This window comes from Gobius niger, assembly GCF_951799975.1.
Source record: "Gobius niger genome assembly, chromosome: 12".
Lineage (NCBI taxonomy): Eukaryota > Metazoa > Chordata > Actinopteri > Gobiiformes > Gobiidae > Gobius > Gobius niger.
In genome coordinates, this window is record NC_136863.1 from 24,444,119 (window position 1) to 24,455,046 (window position 10,928).

The 10,928-nt window shown below is 44.0% G+C and overlaps 2 protein-coding genes across 2 annotated transcripts in view; both read right to left on the bottom strand.

Annotated features, from left to right (window-relative positions):
* myod1 (myogenic differentiation 1) overlaps window positions 1-546 on the bottom strand; it is a gene marked incomplete at its 5' end in the record, with an annotated part of 2,211 nt that extends 1,665 nt beyond the window's left edge. Inside the window, one exon of the mRNA XM_079567980.1 lies at window positions 1-546. This exon is cut by the window's left edge and continues 51 nt beyond it. Coding sequence (XP_079424106.1) covers window positions 1-546 — 546 coding nt within the window.
* Window positions 547-2,810: 2,264 nt separating this feature from the next.
* LOC306971178 (ferritin light chain) lies at window positions 2,811-9,691 on the bottom strand. The gene is made up of 3 exons (XM_079567353.1): window positions 9,261-9,691; window positions 7,268-7,414; window positions 2,811-3,527 (listed from the first exon to the last, which is right to left on the bottom strand). Exons 1-3 carry the CDS (start codon window positions 9,432-9,434, stop codon window positions 3,237-3,239), a joined length of 612 nt encoding a protein of 203 aa, XP_079423479.1. The 5' UTR covers window positions 9,435-9,691; the 3' UTR covers window positions 2,811-3,236.
* Window positions 9,692-10,928: the final 1,237 nt, after the last annotated feature.

Genomic DNA, 10,928 nt, shown 5'->3' on the forward strand with positions numbered 1-10,928 from the left:
GTAGTGCTCCAACACCGGGTAGAAGCTGTCGTCCTGCCCGCCGCGGAGAAGGGCCTGCAGGGACTCGATGTAGCTGATGGCGTTGCGGAGGATCTCCACTTTGGGCAGCCGCTGGTTGGGGTTCGCGGTGGTGCAGCGCTTGAGCGTCTCGAAGGCGTCGTTGACTTTGCTGAGTCGCCTCCGCTCGCGCAGAGTGGCGGCCTTTCTGCGGTCTGCGTTGGTCGTCTTCCTTTTGCACGCCTTGCACGCCCACAGCAGGCAGCGGCCCGCCTGGTGGTGCCCGCTGGGCGCGCGGACATGCTCGTCGTCCTCGGCCTCGTGGTGGTGATGGAGGTGCATCAGAGAGTTTGGAGAGGGAGAGGAGGACGGAGGTGAGGAAGAGCCCGAGGATGGAGAAGACGCGTGCTCGTCTGGCTTCAGCAGACTCACGTGCACGAGCCGTGGGTCCAGATCCTCAAAAAAATGCATGTCACTGGTGTTAAAGCAAGGATCATCGTAGAAGTCGTCCGCAGAGGGGATAGGGAAGGAGATATCCGACAGCTCCATGTTGTTTCCAGCAGAGGAGAGTAATCACGTTAGAATGGGACAGGACACGGGGTGCGTGAAGGGCTGTGGGGGGAATGTACGTTCTGTCACAAACGGTTCTGCCTCAGGTCCGAGCCTCAGGCCTCTTAAACCCAGGACTAGACATAGGGGCGTGGCCCGGCCCTCAGCGACCACCGCTCTGCAGCCAATCAGCGAGCGACAGGAGGGGTTTACAACTTCACGGTAATTAGTGTACAATTACCCCTAACAGAGCAGTAACACAGTAATACTGCTCAGTGTGTGCACGGGGCCGGGCGCGCACACGTGGGGACACTGTGTATCGCGGACAGTGGATCTACATGAATTAAAAAGGCTCGTTGTGGTGTGTGGCCTATGTGGGCCTTTTGCTCTGGTGTTTGGCCTGGCATTCTTAGGGATAAAGTGTCAAGCATTGTTTGTGTAAACAGACAGAACCTTCTCAGCCACACACACACACACACACACACACACACACACACACAACTTATATCATCCTGCCTGTTTTCTGTAGGCCTGCTGAATATTATTGGGGCATGCGGGTATTTTCAATTAGCCTACTCTTCACAAAATAAAATGTTCAGATTGTACTTCACTTTATTCTTTTCTTCATAGGCCTATCAACACATATGTTATTAGACCACATAAAACACATAAAGGCATGTATGACGAAAAAATAGATTCAATTTAGCAACAGCCAGTAATCCCGATTATTATTATTTGTATTAGTTCCACTTGCCTTTTTAGCAATGAAAACACAACTATGACAACATAACGCTCAACACACAGTGCATAGTGTGCATGATTGAACTAATTGGAGACTTGAGAATAAACCCCTATCAGGTGTCTCACTGTGTGAGTGGATACTGCTCAGCAGATTTATTCAGACAGAGGCATGTCTTCAAGTCCAGCACTGTGACCCCTGGCCCTTGACCTGGTGTTTTGAACAGGGACATGGTTAGACAGTTGGGTAGACATGCCAAATAAAACGAAAAAAACAAACAAAAAACAATTCAATATCAAGTATTTCATGGATGGTAATGTAGTCATGGAATCAATTGATTTACATGTTACAAGTCAGGTGCCATGTGCGTTCATAAGGTGAGGTTGATTTAGGGCAAAATGGCAAAATTACACTTTTACCATTTACTTATCTAGAATGTGCATAATATGTGCAAATTCAACAAAACAAGCAGTAAATACTCTTTTACTTTGATACATTTAGTATATCAGAAAGTATCTCTATTGCAGCAGAGTAAAAATCAACAAAAGTACAACTCAAGTAAAAGTACAGATCCTCAAAAGCTCCACTAAGTATTCAAGTACATTTTCTTCATTACATGCGAATATACCAGAGTATAGTGTAACAGTAGGCCTATATTGTCATTTAGAGCTCATAAAGAAATGCATTTGTTTGAATTCCTGTGACTTTTCAATGTTTTACTGTGTGTTTTTGTGTCTCACATATCCCAGTGTAAACAGAACATCAAAGTGAGAACCAGTAATCCAGTTAAATGTCAGAGCGAGTTATTTTTAGCCGCAGAGAGCAGTGGTCACTCGGAGGAGCAGTGATTTTCTGACCTGCACATTTACCAGCTGTCAGTGCGCTTTGGAGTTTGGACGAACAACAACCTAATATTTAATGCTCAAGGTATTAAAAACGACAACAAAAACGACTTTCCACATTTACAACCATTGTAGTTGTAAAATGATGCCACTAGAGGGAGGTGGAGAGTGGAGACAGGACTAATCCAGGAACAAAAAGGCCACAGGGAAACGCGCAGGTCTGATGCCTTTAGTCTCCAATAATCTGAGCCAATGACACTTGGTTAGAAGCTGGGAGTGCTTGGAATGTTTGAGGAAATATTCAGAGATTAGCACTTACAAAAGTGATTGACAGCTGATCTAATAAAGACAACATGTCTGTATTGCATTAAAGCTGTTGCTTCAAACTTTCTGTTGCACAGCCAGGACAAACACATCAAGGAAGGCTGTTACAGCTCCACTAGGACCACAATGAATTTATTTATGGATCATAAATAAATTGCTCTTGGACCAAACAATGAAAAGCAGATCATATTAATATACTTATATACAGCAAATGACATATAATAACAAGTCAATGAAATACTAAGTAAACAATATATATATATTTTTATTTTGGGTCCAAAACACAATGTCCCATAAGTTTGCTACAACAATAAATACAAAATCCACATTGTCCACTTAAAACAGACAGGGGTTCTTATACAAAGTAGAATTGAATCCTGCATTATTTACATTATTCAAAATGGATGTAAATAGAGCATTCTCACGCTATTGGAAAAGGAATGATTTTGATAGCTAATAAGAAAATATTGTACAAAACACATTGATCAGCAATGTTGGAAGTGCTTTAGAACAGTAGTATTATAGAAAAACATACATTTTTGCTTTTCACTAAAAACATACAGAGAAATTTGGCTTTGAGGTGCTACAGTGTCATAAAGTGTAACTATGTGGCCAACATCACTGGGGTGTTAAATGTTACTGATTAAAAACAACTCACTAGGGCCTGAATGCTACACAGATCCAAGTTCTACAGTCTTTCATTCATCATCTGCTACACCAAATGACCACGGGAAATCCATATTCCTAAAGCTTTTCACAGCCAAACCAACTCTTCAAAAGAACAATCATCCCTTCAGCTCCTCTTGCAGCTCATTGAGGAGGTACTCTCCGAACTGCCCCGTTGGGTCACTGGTGCAGCCCAGTCTGCGCGCACTGGTCAGCATGTCTCCCAGCTGTTTGAGGCGCTCCACTCGGGGGCTCAGGAGGAGGGTTTTCACCACACTGCAGGTCTGCGGGTCCCCATTGTCCCGGGACAGTTCACTCAGCTCCGCCAGGAAGCCCACCTCCTCCCTCAGCTGCAGCAGGAGGAGGTCTAAGGCGGGCAGGACAGCACCCACCGCCTCGCAGCCGGGCCTCTAAAAACAGAGGACAGAAGAACCAATTGAAACGCAGCAATGACGAAGGCTATGTTCTCAAAATGAGCTCACTAAACACACTTATTCAAAACGTCCCTTCGCCTTTCTTCCGACTTCATCTAAACCCCTCCTGCCTCCCCTCGCTCCCCTTCACAACAAACCTCCCAAGACATGTCAAGTGAAGGTAGTCGCCGCAGAAGATTGAAAGATTACTCAAACATGCGTGAAAATACAATACAACTGTAATGTTCCAGACCTTTGTTTGACCTTTTTTTTCTTTTTCATCTTGGACCTTGGTGAATTTTTGGCCTATGTTGCAACACACACTCGGATCAACATGCCCGCCGTGGCATCAAGTGTTCGAGTCCTGGCTCCGAAAATTTGGCAAACGCCGGCTCTCTCTTATGAGACCTGAAAAGATGAGCCCGAGACATTAGAGGGACAGTGTTGTTTGACAAATGAGTCTGAGCTCATAAAGGTCGTCACAAACCCAAAAAAGAGAGGCGACCTGACAGCTGAGGTGGCAGTTTTCACACCAGCTGCCTGCTGTAAAGCACTAATTAGAGGTCATTCAGTCCTGAGAGAGGCCTTGGGTAAACATCTCCGAGAGGGACAGTCCTCAGTGTTCAAAGAGCCCTATGTTCACACACACACACACACACACACACGCGCACCAGGCTTTTGAAGGCCCAGCTACTGTCTGCCACTTTAAGGTCAGGCCAGGTTTACCAATGAGGCGTGTGTGCATTCGGTCAGTACAGAAAGAAAACTCAAAACTCATGTCCTAATAATATTTACATAAAGTCTTTCCCCTACTATTGAGGGAGAACATAACCCCTGCATTGGTGGTGTCATCTCAACAGAGCTGGCACATCTTTCCACATAGTGTTCACTTCCTCTCCTGTAAGACTCAAACCACTGACATAATTGTCCCAGTGGTGATGTCACTACTGCCTGAACCAAAAAAAGTTGCCACAACAAATGGTCACAGGTTCTAATATTTGCTTGTAGCGCCTTTAGCTTTGGTTACAGCATTTTCTGTAGCATTGTTTCAATAAGCTTCAGCAATGTCAAAAGATCCAGTGTTGTTTTCATTTGTTGCTACCAATCCATATGTGAAAATCATGTCTCAATGCTCCCTGAAGCACTCTTACAACGTGAGCCTGATAAATCCTGGCAGTATCATCTTGGAATAAGCTCATGCCATCAGGGAGGAAGAAATCATAGATAGAATGATTCAAGGTAAATGAGTCTCACCTTATAAAGCGCTTTTCAACCTACATCACTCAAAGCGCTGTACAGCAAGGATCCACTCACCCATTCACTCTCTCACATACACCAATGTACGCAGACACTGGAGGCAAGCTGGGTGAAGTGTCTTGCCCAAGGACACAAGGACAGTGTGCCCCTTCAGGAGGCGGGATCCGAACCCCCGACCTTCCCATGATGAGACGACCCGCTCTACCATCTGCACAGAGCCACTGTCGCCCCAGTCATTCAGATTTTTCCTTGGTGAGGCAGTGTGTTAGAAAATACTTTAATAACTAGAGTAGTTTGTGGTTAACGCGTGAAGCAAATATCACCACCCAAGTATATTCCTGGAATTGTTTACACTTTACACGGAAGCCGTTTTGCAGATGGGAATTGGCTATAAGCTCATTAATGTTGATATGTGATTTATGATATTCAGACTGGACTGAATCCAACGCAGATCAGTTGCATTTAAATCTGGACAGGCGCAGGGGATCAGGTCGCCCTGCAACATGTTGGTGCCAGGTGTGAACATGTCCTGTCCCATGCAATATCCCACTTATAAACCTATAAATAGAAACTACTGGAGACATTATACGCAGAGTACTACATTACATGGCACCACTGCATCTACCACATCAATAACAAAACAAATATGTCCTGTTGTTGTTTTGTGACCAAAATCCAACCTAAGGTAAGACATTGTTAAAAAACCATGTCATCACCATACTCATAGAACAAAGTAACTGCAAGAAGACCAACCACCAACCACCTCCTGAGAGTGCACATTGTCGTTGTGTCCTTGGGCAAGACACTTCACCCACATTGCCCCCAGTGTCTGCGTACATTGGTGTATGAATGAGAGTATGAATGGGTGAGTGGATCCTTGCTGTAAAGCGCTTTGAGTGCCTAATGTAGGTGGAAAAGCGCTATATAAGTTGAGACCATTTACCATTTTTACCATTTACCAACCAGGAGCATCTATGAGAGAATATTCTACAACACATTTGAGTTGCTCAGTATTTACTTCTTTTGTGTTTACCATCTGTCCTGATGATCCTATGTCGTATGCAATGTTGCTATTGTTCATAATAACGCTGCAGTTTGACAGTATCCTTGTGAAAGTTCCCTGCACGCTGCATCAACATGTACATCAAAAATCAGATGAAAACAAACACTCTGGATAACAAGGTGTCCCAAAGTGCTGCTGACTGAAGGGGCCTCAGCCCTGAACCGATTCTTCACGTCTCATAAAGTCCTGTCGCGCCAGCGCCACCTCCGCTCACACCTCCACCCGCACTATCGTCCAGACGCATCTGGAAACCACATCAGTGCCACCGTCCTCCTGCTCCGGCATTAATCTCTATAATTTTTTCCGGAACTTAAAGAGGAAAAGTACACCCTCCCCCGGCTTTGTGCTGAGGTGGGTGTGGGGACGGGGACGGGTTACTCCTGTGGTAAACCTGCTTCTCGCTTCACCCACTTCACCCATCCCGAACTAAACCTCAGCCTAAATGAAGAGCTCCGAAATGAAACTGGCGCCTTTTCAAACATGAAGACACCTTCTCTGACACAATGACTAATGGCAGGAGGTCAGATGAATCCGCCTGGCGGGATATAGGGGAGGTCAGAGTGAGTAAAAGGAGAACGTATTCAGAGACAGGAGCTCCACTGTCCAACAGATAATGTTCACGTCATAAATTCTGCTTCCAAAATGGACCCACATATCAACTCTTCAAACTTGTTCATCTAAATACTGCCCAGAAACAAACCAGGGGGGTTCTACCATTACACCCCTTCCCCCGTCTCAGGCTAATGCCACACGCTCTTGACCATGACCTCTGACTGACCTTGATTTGCGTTTGTCACTAGAATCTTCAGGTTAAATCAAGTTTATATATGAATAATTGGATGATTTTTGACTTTATAACAGTGAAGGTAATTCCTGTCTGAGAAATTCTGGCATGCGCTATGTTGTAGATGGACTAAAAGGCTCCACAAATAGGATACAGAACAGATTATTTGAAAGAAATTATTGAAATTCCCAAATTCAACCTAACATGATAATTGAGGGCCATATAACCAAGATGTCCATAATATCTTCATAGCTTCCGTGTGACATTCGTGGCACTCACAAGCGCCATGGCAACACCTACTTGGAAGACTAACAGTGTAAAGTTTCTGCACTGCCTGAAGCACTGTTTAATCAAAAGTCTGTGTTTTGTTTTCACATGTTCTCATCTGAAGGAACTGACTAAGGATGACAACAAGTGAGCTGTTGTGTTGATTTGTATAAACTCCTCTGAATTAACTTTCAAGTTTGTGTGAGCTACTTGTATTTAACAAAGAAACATATTGATCACTGCCCCTCTGAGTGATTCCTTGTTATTAAATATAATATAAGCTTTCATGTAGTTGAATAGCTGCACAGCCGTGGGGTACGAAACATATGAGTCAAAGACCCAAGGTTTGAGCTTCGAACTACTCACCTGTATGTCCTTGCTGCAGTAGGTGCCTCCTCTCTGGGCCAGGTACCACAGCAGCTGCTGGGTCTCCTCCTGCTGCCTTTGCGCCACATGTCGAAAGAACAAGGCCAAACGAGGGAAAGCCACGTTATCTCGCTCAAATGCACATGCCTGGAAGAAAAACAAATTACAATGAAGAGTTTTTGCAGGCTCTTGCAGTGCGACTGATCTTAATACACTTTCACGCTGTATTAAGATCACTTTCACGCTCAGGAGAGATCTGAGTTCTTAGTGTCGTATGCAGTTGTCACTGACAATAGGTTGCGTTCACAGTCTAGACATCGATCACTTCCTAATCTCAGATGGAGGGCCAAAACAACTCCATGAGAGAGAAACTCAATTTGTACGATACCTCCCAACAGAAAATTGCCAAATGTTTAACCTGATCATTATTTGTTTGGGATCAAGGCCCAAAACCTCCCATATGAACATTTTGTCTTGAAATCTTTTTTAACAAAAAACATACCAACATGGCCATACCGCCTTTGCTATGCCTGATCCCACAAGATCTCTGAAGCTAAGCAGGATAGGGCCCGGGAATAGGGCTGGATGTCGTTACATTGTTTTTGATACCAATGAAAAATGCTTTTCCAATACCTACACTAAAGTATTTGTCATCTACAATCATAAAACAGAGCAATAATGTTCATTTACTCTATAAAAGGCTATTTCTTTTACATTTGTTTAATTTATTTGAGCTAACTTAATTTCAAAGACCTACATGCATCAAAACTAAAGATACATAAAAACCTGCTTTCGATTTTCGATTTCTTTTATTATTTTGACATCAGTGGTACTAAACTTGTTTTTTGACTCCATACTGGTATTGTTAAGCAGAACCCAGTTCTACCTGGGAACACCAGAAAGCCTTAATAATAATAATAATAATAATAATAATAATAATAATAATAATAATAATAATAATAATAATAATAATAATAATAATAATAATAATAATAATGCATCGGTTTTATATCGCGCTTCTCTGGACACTCAAAGACGCTTTACATTGCATTATTCATTCACTCCATACTTGGTGGCGGTAAGCTACTATTGTAGCCACAGCTGCCCTGGGGTAGACTGACGGAAGCGAGGCGACCAGTCTGTGCCATCGGCCCCTCCGACCACCACCAACCACTCACTCACTCACTCCATTCGCCAGGCTTCCAGATGTTCCCAAACGGTCTCCCATCCAAGCACCAACCTGGCCCTTCCCTGCTTCCAAGGTCTGACGGGATCGGGCATAGCAAAAGCGGTATGGCCACCTTGGTGAATGTAATGTGTTAGTGAGCCTCACTTCCTTCAGTCCACCCCAGGGCAGCTGTGGCTACAATAGTAGCTTACCACCACCAAGTATGGAGTGAATGAATAATGTACGAAATTGTAAAGCATCTTTGATCTGGAAAAGTGCTACATAAGGCTAACACATTATTATAACATCACACCCATGTTTTAGATTATAGTCACCAGTTTTGGACACCATTATGAAAAAACAGACCTTAGTTAGTTTACATGCTGACTCTCTGTGCCGGTTTTTGTTTCATGTAAGACTCATTTTGACATTTTAACCATAGTTATCACCGTAGAATGTTTATGTGTCAACCACATGAACACAATCTATAAGCCTCTCTGATGCAGCTAATGCTGGACATATGTCAAACATTACATCAAAGATGCCCTAATTCTGTTCTTCATGCTGTCATGCTCTATGCAGTCAGATAATAACATCTGGCGAACAAAACATAAATAAATCACTTCTACTTCCTTCGTCTTTGAGCTGTAAGCATCACACATGGTGGAAACTAACTCTTTGCATGTCATGCTGTCTGGACACTCTAACGTGTTATTTCTGCGTCATAAATTACCCTGAAGTAGTCTATTCGAGCACAACAGCAGCGATAATAACGTGCGCACAATAACGCAGTCAGTGAGTGTTGTCCATAATGGTGTGACTTACCAGCGCTTGCAGGCGGTAGGCTCCGTGAAACAGCAGGCCGCTGACCCCGCACAGAGCCTCCTCCACGGCGGGCTGGAGAGGGAGCGCGCCCCGGCCTGTGCTGCTGCTGGCACTGCGGTGAGACGCGCACCAAGGCAGGCTGCTCTTGAAGCGCTTCTCCGCGGGTTCTGCCATGTTCTGCACGCGGCCCTCGCTTATAGAGGTAAGGTCAGCGCAGGGGTAGGCAGGGAATCATGATCAACGCACCGCCTGTGCTTCGACTTGTGGCGTCCACTCTGGATAAATTTAGCCCGCGAGGATTATCTGTTTCCCGGTCAGCTCAAGTTCATCCGGGGCGTTCGTGCGCTGAGCTGCGACCACTGCTGTCAACAACACTGGGGTTATGTAAGACAATGGAGAGAAATTGATGTGTAATGACGTTCTGCTCTGGTATGCACAGTGAAGTGGATAAAGCAGGCTTGATACACTGTGACCCATAGGCCTATATGAAAATGACCTGTGTGAAGGTCAAATGGTGACACTGGGCTAATATAGGTCATTAAGCAAATGCACGCCAGGGTTTGACTGCTGAATGTAAGATCAATAGAGTTTGCACTGAAGCTATCTGGTTCTTTAAAACACTTAAAGCCACACCGTGAAACGTTTCAGGTGATAATTTACTTACTGTGATAAGAATGCAAGCAATACAAAACATGCTCTTAATGAAGCTCAAGCTAAACGCAGACAGTGGGCTATCATAATATAGCATTTGAAGCTGCAACATCTCCATGTATACGAACTGGTGATGTCCCGCCCCCAGTAAAGTTCCAAGTACGGTCGGAGGTGCGCCACCGAGCCAGCTCACAGCTCACATGTTTTTTGCTATCTTTCATCAATTCACATTCTCGCAATGCTTGTATTTTATTCGGTTTATTGGGTGATATGTTATGGCGACGTGTAAACAAACAGCAACTTCCCTCTTGGTACAGCTGTGTTTTTTGCCTTTTTCCACGAACTGGATTTATGGTTTCGTGTTCCACATTGTTTTACTAGATGCTTTTGTACCTCCTTGCTGTGTTTTTGTGAGGTTCAGTGGATGTTTTTCACTGCAGAGATTGAGAGTCCATAACGGTCCTGAAGAAAGCAGCTTTTTATAAGTAAACAAACAGCTAGCTTATGAGCTAAAGACATTTAAGACCTACAAATTACTTCTTCTGAAGCACTGAAGAGCCCCCCACACCTGCAGCACAGTGAAGGCGTCACAAAAGGTGCCACGTGAACAAGGAAGGGGCAAAGGACAAGATGGTAAAAGGCTGTTGTGGAGCAGAGGGAGCTACAAGAGGAAGGAGGAGGTTGAGCTGACCAGTGCAGGACACCACGCTCTGAAACAGAGGCGCTGCACGAGAATTGTATCGGAAAAAAAGTTTAGGTAATACTAGTAGTAATCAAAGTATTCAAAACAGTTACCGAATAAAATATTAAATCTTTAGAGTCCAAGTTTTGATGCCTGTTGGTCCAGGGACAGCGTCAAAGAAAGTGACTGTGTCAGCTCAAATAAATTATACACATTTAAATGAAATTAATGGTCTTTTATGGAACTAACTAACTAAAATTATTGTTCTGTTTTTTGGTTCTGTGACAGTATAGGTATCGGCAAAAGTATCGTTAAGGCAGGGGTCGTCTGCACTC